The sequence below is a fragment of the Dermacentor silvarum genome, chromosome 5, assembly GCF_013339745.2.
Source record: "Dermacentor silvarum isolate Dsil-2018 chromosome 5, BIME_Dsil_1.4, whole genome shotgun sequence".
Lineage (NCBI taxonomy): Eukaryota > Metazoa > Arthropoda > Arachnida > Ixodida > Ixodidae > Dermacentor > Dermacentor silvarum.
Window position 1 is genome coordinate 34607111 of NC_051158.1, and position 16792 is coordinate 34623902.

At 44.8% G+C, this 16792-nt stretch overlaps 1 protein-coding gene across 1 annotated transcript; it reads left to right on the forward strand.

The window, feature by feature from the left end:
- The first annotated feature begins 1143 nt into the window (after window positions 1–1143).
- On the forward strand, window positions 1144–8271 carry LOC119452346 (fatty acid synthase). Its single transcript, XM_037714557.2, has 4 exons — window positions 1144–1497; window positions 3431–3674; window positions 4666–4905; window positions 8014–8271. Exons 1-4 carry the CDS (start codon window positions 1144–1146, stop codon window positions 8199–8201), a joined length of 1026 nt encoding a protein of 341 aa, XP_037570485.1. The 3' UTR covers window positions 8202–8271.
- The last annotated feature ends 8521 nt before the right edge of the window (window positions 8272–16792 follow it).

The following is a 16792-nucleotide window of genomic DNA, read 5'->3' on the forward strand; positions in this document are numbered from 1 at the left end:
GGCAGCTTTATCTCGGCACCAACGCTGATGCCCTCAATTCGCGTGCATGTAAAACGCAGACATGCTTTTATGAGACAACCGTTTGATCAATTTGAACGAAATTTGTTTCATTTGGGAAACAAATTTTGATCCGAGTGAATGTACCAGAAAATATTTTGATTTATGGCCTAAAGTACTGCAGAAAAATTCTGAACCCACCGTAAGTTTACAAAAGTATACCACCGGATTTACTGATTTAAACCTGCGCGTCAAACAGAGATATCGCGGTATTGTAAACTGCTTTTGAGTCGCCTAATGTCACCAAATTTGGTATATAAATTGACAACTTACGCGAATTTATAAGAATGTTCGCGAAGGTATTGCGAAAATCATGCTCACATATTAGTGGTGTGTTTCAGACCAGTGTATTTTGTCCGTTTTATATGTATAAATTATACGCAGTTTACACAAATCTGATAATAGCTGTGTTTTTTTTTTCATTGCCAAGCAAAAGAGTTGCAAACTAGAAAGCTTTGTTTATATATATTTTCAAATTTTCAACCTTTTGTTTACAGAAGGGTGGCCTAAAAAAATATGCTAGGTAAAATGATGTGAAACAAACCTCACCAAATTCGTTGCTGTCGTTTTGTATTTGTACAGAAGCCCCCGAACTAAAGCTTCCGCCTAAGTCCCCGGTAGACATGCTGATATAATGCTGCGGCAAATATTATTGGCCTACTTGATGGTTACCGCTATGTGATGTGTGGTACTGTGACGCTGCAGTGCCTCCAGGAGCAGTGCACGTTACAAAATACATTCTAACTATTACGATGACATGCAAGTAGCGCACTGGTATTGTCGGTGGTGTCAGGATCGACCAACCAAGTAACAACCTTTGATCACACTGTCTACAGGATTAAGCTTTCATTACATTGTCTCCGGAACCGGCCCAGTTTACACGGTCATCCTCGTGAAAATGCCGTCCAAGCTAAGGAGCGAAAAACGCCAAAGAAAGCAATGCTTCCAAAATTTGTCCTCCGACCCTTCGGCAACAAACTCTGTGCATCACCCTAGTCAATATGGTTAACCTTCGTGCCTTTCCCTCTCTATCTCTCTCTATCTCGCTATCTCTCTCAAAATCAGATGTGTGGCAAATTCGTGCAGATGCGACCAGAGAAAAGCCAGGAAGTCAAGGACAGCAGCCCACCCTTCACGGTAGAAGCCATCGCCCGCACGTACTTCTACAGGCACAAGGCGTACGTCATCGTCGGAGAAGCGAGCAGCTTCGCTCTCGAGTTCGTGCACTGGATGGTCAGTCGAGGCTGCCGGAATCTTCTTCTCACCGCAAGTCAAGGTGCGCTGACGGGGTATCAACGTCTCTGCCTGCATCGGTGGCAGACAGCCGGCGCCTCGGTAGTCGTCAGCGAAGCCGACGTGTCGACCACGCATGGTGCTCTGCAGATTATCGAGGAGGCCGAAGCAATGGGTCCTATCGGCGGCATCTTCAACGTTTCTGTGGTGAGCCGGAAACATTTTGGCAGCCTAAGCCATCCGCTGCAGATGAGCACTTTTCCACAGTACCTTCGTTTTGCCCATAAATCCTGCTGCACTGCAAGTGCTAGAAGCTGCGTTAGTTAGTACTGTCGGTATAAATATATTCAAAATACTAAATCACCTCTTTCACTTCGAAATTTGTTACTGCAGTAGTCTTAGGCACAGCGAGCTGGTGCTGCCTCAAGTTCTTCAGATGATATAATCTGCGTATTGATCGTTTGCACGACCCGTCTTGGAGGCGTAGGAAGTAAAGATGTCCCATAATGTTGTATCATCCCAACATACATTGCCCTAGAAGTCAGCGACTCGTCTTGGCTGAGCGGCCGCTTACCCATCGCTGTAGCTGAGTGGCTAATACGAGGTCGCTTATTCGATTCTATGACCTGGCGCCCCCATTTTGATGTGGCCGCAATCAGATACGTTCGTAGATTTATTGATATCTGCGTTTACTGGAAAGAACACTTTGTAGTCAAAATTAACGCGGAGCTCCCCCATTACGGCATTTCTCATTGTAGGCCCGTTCTTCCCGTGTTTAATTTGTGTTCTTTTACCCAAAATATTGTGTCAGCGCCTGCTTAAGCGAGAATAGAGTGATTAGCGGGTTTGTTTCAATGGAAACAGAGCTTTGGTCATTAGGAAAGCCCTCCGTGATCACCTGGAACGACAGGTGCCTCTGATTTAGCAGAAACAAATCGGTAAATAAAAAACACACAGATGTCTTCAATTGCTATCTACGCGTAAAATGACATCACGAAGGAAGAAACGCAATGCACAACGTAGTGAAGTCCTCTCCCGCATTAAAACATATACGATGAGTTAGGGAAGGTCACAGTATCGTGGAATTGCTTTTCCTCATACCCGCGTTCAGTGAAGAGCCTGTTTGGGACGCAGCGAAATATCATGCATCGCTGTAACTAATTACATCGCATATTGTCACGTTGTAGTGACCGTCAAGAAGACAGTATCAAAACTGTGAATGACGAAACAAACTTCTTTATTGGGCGAACGTGTGCCCACAAAAGAAAGTGCCACTAGAGGCGCAACAATAGCGGCGAACACAGTCGACGATCGTCGAAATCTGATCTGCGGGTAAAGCGTCTTGGCTTTTATACATGAGTCATCGACAGTTCCAGGGTAATTACTGGTGCCCGCATTTCTTCCAGAAAGTACTACACAACTCGCGTAGCACACCATCAGATTACACAAGGTTCGGTGACAGCGGATCGAACTAAAGATAACTTTCGAGAAACTTCCGACACATGCAGGCACGTCCTGCGCTGATCGATAACGTTTACCCTTTGTTAGCCGGTGAAAGGCGGTCACCCGAGCAAGATAAACACGTACACGTGTCAATATGATGCAGATTTGAAAGGCTTCACTGCGAATGAGAGGCAAAGCATGTGCAACGATCGTTTGAAGAAGTCTTCAGTTTCAGATTCCTGAATCTTTCAATAGATTTCAATAGAATATCTTTCAATAGATTTCAAGATATATTTACATGGTTCAGAAACACTGGTTCAAGAAACGTGAAAACCACATTTAAGAATTGTATGCTTGAGAATATGTATGTGGTTCAAAAAATGACGCTAAGTAATGAAAGCTCGGCTATGATGGAATAGTTCCTGAAATCACTATACCTTAAACATAGGCGGACCTTCTGAATTCAACACTAATCACTTGAATTAGGCGCTTTCGTTGTCGCTGCTGATGCTGCTGCTGCAGCATGGACGATTGCGTTAGACAATAGTCGCGATAATTGTGTGACATCTCACGAGGCGGATCGCTATCTTTTCAATCTGTCAACGCTTTGTTCCTTAACAGCCTTCCCTTCCAAGTGATTTTTTACACCATGTCCTACTTGAAGGCGTAATCACGAAAAACTTTGTTTTCGTTACAGTGCCACGAAGACAGCTGGGTAGCCAATCACGCGACCGAGGTGTACCAAACCGACTACAAGACCAGAGCCGAGGGCATGCGGCATCTAGACGAGCATTCCCGAAAATTATGCCCGCAACTCGACCACTTTGTCATCTTCTCCTCAGTTTGTTCTGGTCGCGGGACTTCGGGCAGGACGCTATCCGGTTACGTCGACTCCATATTAGAGCGCTTGTGTGAGCGCCGCGTGGCGGACGGGTTTCCCGGTAAGTTGACGACGTCTTATCATGTATAATGCAACGCACTTTAGGGGTTGAACTATGCAAGAAAATTTGTTTTATCTGTCCAGTGTGTGAGGCTGTTCAGGGAAAATTGTCATCAAGGTCATAAATTGTAAATTTAAGCTATGTCTGGTTTCTTCTGGCGACAAAAGCAAGGAATTAACTTCCGTATAACGACTGAAGACACGCGTTTCTTGCTTGAAAACATGTAGATGTTATTGTTGTGTTTATCCACCCAGACTTATTACAAGGGGTTTTTCTTCCGACGTACTGCATTCTAATTCAGAGACAGGGGGTGCTGCAAGTCAAATCGGCGACTAGTATGTTTCAGTGTTTGTGCTATTTATGTGCGTATTTGTGGGGGAAAGGATAGTTACAATTTCGCAACTAAGTAAAAGTATCGCCGGTATTAATGTAGCCTGTCTTGCCACCTGTTTGCAGTCTTTGAACAACAAAATGTAGGACCATTTTCCCACGTTTACAAGACGCCAGGCCGCCTATCCAACCTGCTGTTTGAGTGCACGATCGCGTGACTTGAGCAGAAAAGGATAAGGGTATGGTTTACCGAGTGAAATAGGTTTTTTGTCGGATTGTGATTTTGCTACACTCGAACTTTGATGAAAATGGGGTGCGAAATAGCCACAAACGAGGCATCTGGTCGCGCTTATGTAACTACGCCATGGTGTGCAACATTTTCGATATATTGTGCCCGATTAGAGTTCTTTGGAAAAATACTGATCGAAAGAAATTTTGACTTTTTGAGAATTTGGGAATATTACGTGTCATGCTAATATGTTAGAATATGTACAGATGCGTACAAACGCATCTTCACTACGAACCATCATATGAAAACGCAGAGACGGCGACCTCAGAGTCACTACTAAAGCACAAGAGCCTCTTGGGTAGCATCTAACGTGCCACGTGAAAAGGCTAGACTTCTTTCTCCTCTCTTTCTGTCTTCTCAATTGTCTCTTAGGAGTGGCCATCCAATGGGGCGCCATCGATGAGGGTGGCCTCACTTACGAGGCCCAGCGCCACCAAGCGGCATTCGAGGCGACACAGCCCCAGCATATAAAGTCTTCCTTAGCGGTCATGGAGAAGTTCCTGAACCAAAGTCACCCCGTGGTCTCCAGCTTGGTCAAGGCTGAAGTCACTTCAAGTTCAGAGAAGAAACAAGAAAAGAACCCCCTCGTTGACTCGGTGGCACGAATTCTCGGTGAGATGCTTAAACATTTAAGCTTTGTTCGTCTGCAATGCATAAGAAAAAATAGTGCTTCGGCATATGGCATGTTTTCGCTCAATACGAAGACCATGCTTAGTCGTCGCTAAATGTCTTCGTTAGCTCACCTCGAACGCGAGATCGGCAAGCGTAACCCAGTTTATAAAAATGATGGTCACTCATTCAGCCTAAAATAGTCGCACAAAGATACTAAACAAGCCCAAGGAGTTTGTCATAACTCTGTTTGATTTGCGCACGGTACAATCATTTAATGCTTTGGGTAACCCTTTGTGATATCAAGAAGGACGTAGAATGAACCATTAGTAGATTGCTTTGCCGAGAACAGTTTTAATATGCACACTCGTGATTACAAGTGTGCGGACTAGGGGTTCTAAGCAACCAAAGAAAAAAAAACTTCTTGTACACTTAGACTGACAACCTGCAGCTAATAAATACCATACGATGTTTTGCAACGCCGAGTCTCTGCGGCATTCAGTCTCTAATTTCATGTTGCGTGCCACAGCGTCGAAATTATTATCTTTAGCAGAACCGCTGGTCCACCTGATTCTGACCGTGGGCGCGTTTGCTAAGGAGGGGATTCAGGAGCGAAAACCATGGAAGGCGCCCGGAGGGTACTGAGATGCTCGTCTGATTTGTTACCTTGAAGGTCGGCAAACGGATAGGGCACAAGGAGAGAAGGAAGAGTAAATGCCACAGTTTCGCGCTCAGCCGAAGGTGCACACAGAGTCTATGAACGGTCGTGGAGACTTGTTCGACTTCAGGTACTCCAGTGACACTCTTTAAGTTTCTGACCTAATGACGGACACTGCCACGGGCCAAGAATCTTCAGCTCTGAAGATGGTCTAGAATGGTGATTTCCAAGTTATTCATAAACGCCGGGACGTCGTAAGAAGCAAGGGTGTAATCCGCGAACGAAGTGCAGCGTATTCATCAGGACACAGATGTTCGCGCACGTTTGAACACACCTGTAAAGTGCTCATGCCGCCAACGATTAACGGTAAATATTTGACTGAGCCCATTGCAGCCACTAAATTTATCTTCCCCTGCACCAGCATTTTTTTTTAGAATAACCTGCGCCTCTCCTTGCTAAGACATCATTTGAATGAGTGACCGCTAGGCTCAGTTGAAAAAACTCTAAGCTCGTTTTCCCAAAGAATTTCTAGGCCAGGTAGAGGACTTTTTAGAGAATGAGATTCGTTCAAATACCTTAGCTTCGGCTTGTCGAATGGATTACATTTGCTGCATTCTCATTATTAGGCTGGTAACGTCTAGCACGACTCAATGAAACTTCAAGCAGTAGAGCTTCTGGCTACCATAAGATCATCTGAAACTTCCAAAGAAGACGTCCTGTGCAGTACGTTCACCCGCGCGTAGCTAACAATACTAAATGTCAAATTTCCGCGGTAACCCTAAAAATGCCATATTAGTATGTTATATTCACAGGGCCCAGCCCAAACGACCAGTTAGTGGCGAACTTAAAGAACACAAGGTGGAATATAAATGATAAAGACATGGCACATAAATACAGTAAGAGTCAGCAAAATCTCACAGATGGCAAGATATAAAAAAAAATCACGGAAAGTTCAGTAATAATCAATGCACTTCGCTTCTTGTTTCAGTCCAGCACCGTAATAAAATGTTGGCTTCACAATATAACCAGGGAGAAATACTTCGCAAATTTAAAATGAGCACAGTACAGCTGCAGCGCAATAGTAAAATGGTAAATACAGTAAAACGTAGTCAAATACTGAAGAAGAATTTCGTCGACGTGGCTGTTGTAATATAGGATTCTCTTGTTTTTTTTCTTTTGGGGCGTATACACATTTCTATATCTCGCTATCCTCTTTATTTGTAATTTCACTAATGATTCGCTTTGTCAATGCGAGCTACAGATATTAAGAAAAGCATAGGACAAGTCAAGACAATGTGCAAGCACTGCACTCATATATCAATGTTAATGCAGAAAAACAACTACTCAAGATACAAAAAGATTGCAAGATATTATGAACCGGCACAATCATTATTCCACAATAAAAACCAGCGATTGGCCAAGGAAAGGTTGAGGAAGTTCTAGGTTGAGGTTAACTCAATTTTCCCCTTTCAAATAAACGTGAAACGCGGATGCTTTCATTAGATAGTTTATGAACGTTTATTAAAGATATTTACTGCACTTAGCAGAGAAAGCTCAGCTCTACCAATTCTGAGCAGAAGTTTAATCTTGGAGCTTATTGTTTTTACAAAAATTGCCTAAAATCTGTAAGAATAAACAAGTATAAAACAGAGTACACTCAAACCAATGCATGAAAAACATATTACTATTTTGGGGATTTTGTTTGTTTGACCATCTGAGGTAGATAAATGTCATATATAAGTGTACCGTTTATGTCAACATTTTACAATGTCTAGTTAGGCTTTTCGAAACTCTTCCTCAAAAATTAGCGGTACAGTTTAGGGTGTCCATAATACATAAGTTTTTTTTTTCGGATTGTGGTTTTTTTTTCCTAATACGTTTAGTTTAAGCAACTGCGATACCGTTCATTTTCCCAAGTTACATAGTTCTAGGGCTCATGCTACAGTTTTCTTAAATTATCTTGGTTTTCCTACAAGAACATTTTGGTAAACAACTTGAAGAAGCATCGATGGCCAAATGAAAAATTGGCTCCGACCTGATGATATATTTTGACTATTTGTTATATACAACGAACCTCGTCACATTTTCTACAGTAGATTCGGAGTGAAAGGATTTTCGTTCCTGTTGCGTTTTGATAGGAGCTCCTGCAGTAAAGCTTCTTCCTAAACCAGCCACTCTCTTCCCCTTGCAAAGGTGCCGAATCTTGGAACTGCTACTGTTTATCGATCGCAACAGAAGCTTGCTTCATACACAGCAGCCAGTCGTGTTTTTACAAATACTTCTCATATTTACCGTTGCACTAGGTACGGGCATCAATTTGGCTGTAACCATCCATGATTATGCGCTTCTGCCTTCAAGATCCGTGAATGCATCACTGTTATTGCAGTGACGTATGCGAACTTCGACCACGTTACTCTCACGTTTCATTTGATCATCCCGCGATGCTCCCGCAGGATTTCAAGATTCGTCGAAGCTCAACCATAACATCAATCTCGGCGAGTTGGGCTTAGACTCTGTGATGGGAGTCCAGGCACTGACGGTCATCGAGAAATACACCGGCCTGGCTCTGTCCGTGCAAGGAATACGCACGCTGACCCTCAATGGATTGCGAGAAATGAGCAAAGAACAACGTGTAAATTAAAGTAGACGTGAACACTTTCTGATTCTTTCTTTTTTTTTTTCAAGTCACCTGGAGTTGACGTGAAAGTTATTTCTAGACCACCACAATTACATTGATAACATTTTCAAATAAACTGCGTGTTAACGGTGCTTGCCATTTGTTTCCTTCTCAGCTTTGCTTTACTTCAATTACTGTCAAGCCTAAGTAATTTATAGATTGTGGTATGTGTCATAGGTAGCATTTCGCGTTGCCTAACATCATCATCGTGTTTCTTTGCCCCGAAATGTTGCCAGGAAAGAACAACTTGTCACTTTCTCACCAAACAGGACATCATCCGGTGTGCTCAATGACTCACCTGTCGCGTGATCACACCATGCTAGAGTAGTCGTTGGGGCAGTCACCTCCCCATTGTCTACAACGTCTACAACCACAATGTATGTAGCCGTTTTCGGGACACCTGTTCCTGCATCAGGTGGGCCGTGCCGTGGCCGACCCCATGGCTGCTTCGCATACTACTCAGGGTTCCCCTGCGGGAAGATGGTGTAATTTTTTTTTATTCCTCCTCGCAACGCGGTGAATCGGGGTGTCGGCATTGCAACGCGGTGTCGATGTTGCAAGCTGTGCTCTGCAACGCGCAGTGACGGCCGTAAGTCCGAGACGCGCGAAAAGAAATTATGATGATCATGAGTAATGAAATGAAAAGTTCGCGCGCACTTCCGGAAAATGCTGGGCTACGATCGCCCAGCTTCGCTGTTTCAAGCGTTGCGCGGTCGAGTGCAACGTTAAGTGGGTTTTGTTTTTGTTTTTCTTTTTGTCTACAGAAGCGTACATATTTTTGTATGCATATTTATGCGGAAATAACACTAGGTCCAGCCACGCGACGCAAGTGCGTGATAAATAATGGTTTGTAATGCAAAAAAATGTTTTTATTCAAACTTCAAGCGCAGTCTCTCTAAAGCCAAGGCAAGCACAGCTCGAAAGACTGCGTCGTCGTCGCACCAGCTGAGCTGAGGCTACGGCTCCACCCTCATGCAGAAGTACAGGTCACTCGGATCCCAGAATTCTTTGGCCATGAAGTAGTAGACGGCACGCACCATGCGGACCCGTTCGTACGGCGGGCTCTTCCACTTAGGCAGGTCGCACGAATCCTGATCCCATATCGCATCAGCTACGCCGAAACTGATGTTCGCGAATAGGGGCTCGGTGGTATAATTCACGAACATGTGGCACATCTGTAACGCAAAAAAAAGGCGCGACACACACCCAAAGACATCGTCATTGTTGCAGTCTGAACATAGGTTTGGGCGCGTACGTTAATTTTTTTTTTTTTTTGCACGCCTGTGAGTGCTGGTTTGTCTCGTCGCTACCCCCTTGAACTTAAGGCTGTGCAGATGCTTTTACTGTCACGAGAGAGAGCTCGAACTACAACTGCGCTGAGAGAAACTGTAGTTGAAAACTGTAATTAATATTCCCACCTGAGGCGCATCGAAATATCCGACAGGGGAGTTAATTCAAAAGTTACAGTTATGGAAGTTTGTCCAATACGGGCTTCGTTTCATCAGTAAGCTGTTTCGTGCAGTTGTCCTGCCGTCCTTTTGTATGTCATAAGATTCACTTGTCAATCAAAGTTGCCAAAGTGAAAGGTTAATTTCTTCCCATGGAAGATTCAATCTCATGCCTTAAGAATGAGGGTGTTAGACATAGGACAAACTAGCATCCTTAAGCCTGCAAAAGTTATTGCTCTGTCGCAAAGCAGTGCACATTGTCCTTGCTTAATTTTTTTTTTATTTTGCAAAAGAGAAGAGTTATGAGCTAGGAAATCAGGTAAACTTGTTAGTCCGTTCACGCACATATGCTGTACACCTGCCCAACCGAGACACCATCGCAACAACAGCTCAGAGTCAGAGGGGAATTCCGGGTCTGCGCAGAACGATTCGCAGAGGCCGTAGAAACACTATAGGCATTTCCACTGGGAGCTCAAGCTCAAGGATGGAGAGAAGCTATAGGAGTACGGTAAGACGCGTCTTTGCTCTTACTTCAGAATACCGCCTCACAAGGGGACGTTGACAACAGTCATTGATGGCATAACAAGCATCGCCCGACAGTACGCGAGAGACCGAAGCCTGGTGCGCAAACACATCTTACTATGATTCGTAAGCAGCTTTAAGAAGTTATTTACGTTGCCAAACCTCGAGCGTTACCATTAAGGTATCAAAAACATTAAAATTGGCCCGTCTAGCCTATTTCAAGGCGCACCGGGAATGACCTGTAGTAGGAAGCAGTGATCCTGTTAAATTGCACTTCAGACAGGCGCAACCAGAATTGTTTTAGGCCGCTTTCACGTACATTGACGTCACCCATTGCCGTCACTACTGACGTCACCTCAATGGCCTCCTACGGCGTCGTCCCTTCTTGGTCACCACTGTAAACCATGAACCGATATTAAGACTCATGTGACTACACCATATCTTTGCTGGAATGCACTGTGAGGCGCATCGATCAGTCACACTTTGTTTTTTTTTTTTTTTCAACTGCCACATATACTTGTGTTCACCACATGCAAAAGGCTTGCCCAGAAAATAGTGTCGCATTGTCATCGTCATCATTCCCATTATCCTATATTTCTGCCCTCTGCAGAATGACGGCTGCGATCTCCCCTCAGTTATCTCAAATTATATCCCTGTCCTGGATCAGAAGCTTCCGTCTTTTTCCTGCAAGTTTTCTACTGATTATCACGTCGTCTTATACTTTATCGTCCTCAACTGCATATTCCTTCGTTTAGAACAGATTGCACAACTCCAGAACAGCCCCTCTTTACTCCACCGATCACATGATCTGTCGAACTTACTGCACTTAATCTCAACCAAAGTGAAAATTTACTGCAGCTCTACAGTAAATAATTCCCTTCTGAAATACGAGCAAAGTCATTCTGGCTGTGTGTAGGGAGACGTCAATTTCGACGACGCCTGCTCGAGGTACAGTTTGGATACGGTGGCTAGAAGGGGGAAGTGAGAGCAAAGGCGGCGACGGAGTGTTGCAAGCAATCATGGCAGCAGCGGCGGCGCTGCAGTCGACAGCAAGATCCATGCATGGCAAGATCGCTCCCCGGGCGCGGAGGCACGACGGTTGGTGCCGCGGGTTTCGAAGCGGGTGCTTTTGTTCGCAATTAGCGATCGCATATTTGAAGTAACTAGCGTTAAGCTAATTCATATCGCACCTTGTTAGTAGAGGAGACAATAAATGACTAGCAGCTATCCGCTGATGAGTGGTTAAGTGTTAAAGATTGCATTAGATTCGGGCAGGTCACGGCCGGCCCAAATATTTTTCGCTGGTCTCGGTCGCACGCGTTCTACGTGCTTTCCCGAATCGTCGGGAGTGAAAAAAAAATGATTTCAGCTAATGGGAAGAACATTATGCTACTGGTGTGGGTAAAAAAAAAAGCTGCACCGATTTCTAGGCTCGCAGTGAAGAGCTCCTTAGGCCATATTACTGCGACGCACTGCATCCTGCTCGTCAAATTGGTTAATACCAATATATTATGCTTTAGAAATCATTCCACATAGGAGTCAAGTAAACAAACTTATTTTAGTCACTAATGTGATGAATTAGAACGGTGGGGACCTTGAAGAATACTCAAAAGGACGACAGCCAGCACTTGATTATATGATCCAATATACAGGGTGTCCCAACTATGATGCAACAAGATTCAAAAATTTGCATATGCCTCGTAGCTGGACAGAACCAAGGCACTGTTGTTTGCCGTCGCTTGTAGATGCTCATATTATTTTTGCATCCCGCCTAATTACATAATTAGTCTTAATAAATAATCAACTTATCAAATATTATAATTGGATGAAAAGTGTCAATGTGAAAATTGTAGAACAACTTGAAAAAATACCGATACAGCTTTCTGATGCTCAATATTTGCTACATAAAAGTGCTTTTCCGAGCGTGAAAGAAGCCCGCGAATACACGCAAAATTGCCGCGCGACTGGCCGCTCGAGGCACTTTGCGTGTATTCGCTGGCTTCTTTCACGCTCGGAAAAACACTTTTATGTAGCACGTATTGAGCAAAAGAAAGTTGTATCGGTAGTTTTTTAAGTTGCTCTACAATTTTCACATTGACACTTTTCATCTAATTATAATATTCAAGAAGTTGATTAATTAAGACAAAATATTTAATTAGGCGGAATGCAAAAAATAATTGGAGTATCTACAAGCGACGGCAAACAACATTGCCTTGATTCTGCCCAGCCACGAGGCATTAGGATATTTTTAAATCATGTTGCATGATAGTTGGGACACCCTGTAGATGATTCAACTGGGGTTCGAAGTGCAGCTCGCAGATCTTCGAAGTCCTGTCTAAGGCCTTGTATGCACGGGGCACGGGCCGCTGCGACGCTTGAAGTGCCTTCAGGCACCGAGAAAAGGGATTTTTGTTGTTGTTGTTGTTGTTGTTCTGCTTTTCTAGCAGAAACATAGCCTGTTGTGCAGCCCGGCGCAAAACAGTGCGTCTGTCGTTTCATGCGACTTGCTATGGCTTCTTACGGCATGACAACGTGTAAAACTATTGTCACCACAAGGAGGTACACCTGCGCAGCGTGAATGCGAACAGAAATGAGCCGTGGAGCTAAAAGAACGGAACAGAACCATGCAAACCGAGCGCACCCGCTAGCTCCGGCAGCAGCCAAACTACAGCGGAGGCATCTAAGCGTCGACGCTCGCGCCACCACTCGGCAACATGAATCACTGCAACACGCGCCGCGCTCTCCGGCGGCTGCGTTGCTCCCACCTCCCCTTCTAGCCACCGTAGTTTGGAGTTCAGTTTTCATCCGTAAAGGTGGACCGCATTTTTTTCCAAAATAGCCAAAGACTGAACTCGGCAAGTTTCAAGAACTAAGTCACAACGAGCGACGAACGAACAGATACTGTGGAATTCTTGACGTCGCATTCAAGTAGCAGCACCTGGGATTTGGTGCGAAATTAGAGAAATTAAACTTTTTGCCTTCCTTTTTTTCTTCTCGTAATAAACTTATCCACCGCTAAACTAAACTTATTCGGTTCAAATTGACTTAGTGTTTCTTTTTTGTGTCTCTTAAGCGTTACAATGTCCATCATATTTCGTTGCATCGTTCGCTGCGCGCTCCTTCGTTTCGCGCATGCAGTTGCATCGTCACTTGACGACCAGTCTTTACTTCTGCTTAGACTAAAAAGCCTACCACAATATATCACAATATGGCGTCGCGTCGGCGATTCGACGTCCAAAGTGCTAGTTTGCTTTTTGCTTTTTGATTTTTGCTTCGCTTTACTTTTCTTTGCCTTGCTTTCCTTTCTTCTTTTGTTAGACTGGCGGCCTACGCGTATATCAGTTGTTCAAGTTGCCCCGAAAGGAAAGCATACCTTGTAGCGCAGCGTCTCAGATGTGTCGAAGGCGTACGTCTGCTCCACACGGTGAGACTTGTTATACGTGAGCCAGGTAAGGGCGTTCTCTTGGTACTGTATGTTATCTCTCAAAGACTCAGTTCCTTGTCCAGAGCACAACTGCAAAATCAAACAGGCAAGAAGTCTTTCAAATAACTCGAACTAATTTTCATTCTGCTGCCTGCCTAGAATCGTGCATGTCTTGGGTACACGTAAGCCGCGAAATAAGCATACTAGAGGATCAGGCTTTCTAGTCGAAATGTATATATAACAAGAACCTTCGTTATTTGACCCCGTGCGCTGTGTTTTGGCGGCTTAGTTCGCGTTGATGCTAGATGCAGCACGATGGTCCATTCGCTCGCTGGTGCCACCGCGCTTCCTCACTCCAGCATATTGACAGCAAGTTCAAGTGGTCATCGAGTGACATGTGTTCATATTTACTTGTGCGCGCGTGACACCATGCTTGTTGATTTAGTTAGTGTCTTTATGTTTACAAGTTCATACTTCATATACTTATCCACTCATTTGCTATCGCAATCGATGCTTCGCCTTTCGGGTGAAACTGCGATTTTTTCAAGCGTTCCGCAATTTTAAAGAACGGCCTGTTGCAGATAATATACATGATAGAGCGGCGCTGGCTCCAACTCCTTGAGTTGGATTGTTCATAGAGGCGGACATTACTTGCCTGAGAAATCAAAACCCATATTCATTTAATTGTACAAAATGTTGCAGCTTCGCCAGAAAGCCGAAGCATCGATTGCGAGAGCAATTAGTGGACAGCTATACAAAGTAAGGATAGTAGTTTAAGCGGCCGCGTAAACTTGTAAACATAGGCACACCAACTAAATAACAAGCATGGTGTCACGCGCGCACAAGCAAACATGAACACGTATCACTTGACGGCCGCGGAAACTCGCTGTCAAAACGCTGGAGAGAAGTGAACGCAGCAGCCGCAGCGAGCGAATTGAGCTTCGCGCTGGCGAGCGTATCAACGTGAGCGACTGGAAGACTGTTTACTCCGTCCCCGCTTCCAGCCCTTGCGTGCGCGAGCCGCGTTCGCCGGCTCACTGTTCCATGCTTTCACTCGCACATACAGCAGAGGGCGCGCGGCGACGATTTTATCGCCCGTGGACTTTACACGGCGACGACGGCAGAAATTCGCCTAGAGTGTCCATGTAATTTCTATCGCAATAAAAAGTCACTAATTAACTTCTTTATTAATTACTTTACGGCGCATACTGCAATTTACGAATTGCAGCCGATGAGTTTGCTAGGCGATGTATCCACTTGGAATGAATTACCAAAATGACGCCAGTTGAGATATGCGCCATCAAACTCGCCGTAAATCTGCAGTGTTGTTCCGCTTAACTTTTTAACAAAACATTTTATTGTGAATTGAAGCGCAAAAGTAACAGTAACAGTAAAACCTGCTTCGATCAAGACAGAATATGCGACTATTCGTCGCTGCTCCGTTTCGAAGAGAATGCCAGAAACCATCATCATCATCATTATCGCGGGGAGGGTTGTCGGTTGCGGGGTGCGTTCGTTGGCCGAGTCCGCGGAGCGTGTCGCGTTGAGATGTGGTGTTTCGTCTTGCCGGCTCGACACAGCATCTGTAGTACCGACTCCCGCAGTGCGTGGAATCCGAGTGAATGGTGGTAGTAGCACCTGGCCTTCGTGGAGTAGACGAGCGGAGAAGAACGCGCTGGTGCGCAGCTCTTCGTCATCGTCACCAAGCTGTCGTCATTGCGTTGTCGTCCTCGCCATGTTGGTGGCAGTGACGTCATCTTTGCAGCGTCATCATATCCACGCCGTCTGTCTATCGTCCTGACTCCTCCTGGTTGTGCCGTCGCCATCGTGATAACGCTTCGTCACGCCGTCCACCAAAACATGCCCACAATAATTTGTGGCGCCCTCATCGAACACCATTATGGACGTCAATTGCGGAGCTATTCCTGGTGTATTCTAATTATGTCGGCCCAACTAGCGTTCCTCAGCGCAATGGGTTAAGCGACGCCTAATTACGGTGTGCATGGAAGGTGCAAGAATGCACGAAAGCCACGAATAACATCCCGTATAGACCGCTTTTCAACTCACCTTTTTTGCGTTATCGAAGTAGGTGTTCCAATTTGCCTTTTGGTAAACGGCCGCTTGGTAGATGGCGTAGCGGCCGGCTTTTGGGTTTCGGTGGTCCGGAAATTGAACCTTCGCATGTGCCGCTGACACCGTGAGCATCAAGACAATAGGTCTAGATAAGCCTTCTCTGAGCAGGTGTAGGGCATCCGTCATGGCGTCAAACTGCGTGCAGGGATAGTTGTGAGAAGAAGAAAGGCTACCTTAACGAGTACTGGCACGCGTCTTGCAAGCTGTAAACATCTTTGGACAAACGCTTCTCGCTTCATGTCTCGTGTAATGCGTTTGCCTAATGGATCAGCTGGCACCATCGACAATATCTTGACGTCATAACAGAGAGCAACATGTCGTGACGTAACGCAGTGATTAGTTTAAATATGGTGACCACACCCCTAAAGATATTATGCAGGCCGAAGACACACGTGGGAATCCACGAAACGCGTAGCTTTCGCAAAGGGATTAATTAAACGCTCTACAACTGAATTCCATGCGTTCGAGCGTCTCTATTGTCATAATTGCGTTGCAGCGCGGCAGGACGACGATGCAGACGACATACACAGGATGAGCGCTGACTCTCAACTGAAGATTATTTTTTAATTTTATATAATCGAATGCAACAAACACAGAAAACCAAGGAACACGTGGTCAGATACATGTTAACAAGGCATCTACGTAATCGGCCTTTCGCGCCGCAACGAAATAATGTTACCGTACCAACTCACCCAACTTTCGATCCTATTTGCATTGTCCCTCTAAGCAACACCTAACTTACCGCAATGTACATGTAACATTAATCGCAACTACGTCATACAAAGTTTATGTTTTTTTTACGCCAGGACAGGAGGATGATGGAAATTTTAGATGTCTGTAGTTGGAAGAATCGCAAGAAGACGTGCACCAATGAGGTTTTAAACAAACCTCCTTGACGCACAAAGAATTATACGATGTCAAAGACAGCGGTGGAGGTTGACTGTTATTCATCCGTTTGGTCCCGCATCTCTGGCCTAATGAAAACTGAAGCGGTCATACATGCACGAATGATTGTACATATTACTTCG

What these genes read in the sequence shown, in the direction of transcription:
- LOC119452346 (XM_037714557.2), top strand. Translation starts at nt 1,144, where the DNA reads ATGCGACCAGAGAAAAGCCAGGAAGTCAAGGACAGCAGCCCACCCTTC. An exon ending in GCATCTTCAACGTTTCTGTG is followed by an intron (nt 1,498 to 3,430) that starts GTGAGCCGGAAA and finishes TTTTCGTTACAG; the next exon opens with TGCCACGAAGACAGCTGGGT. An exon ending in CGTGGCGGACGGGTTTCCCG is followed by an intron (nt 3,675 to 4,665) that starts GTAAGTTGACGA and finishes ATTGTCTCTTAG; the next exon opens with GAGTGGCCATCCAATGGGGC.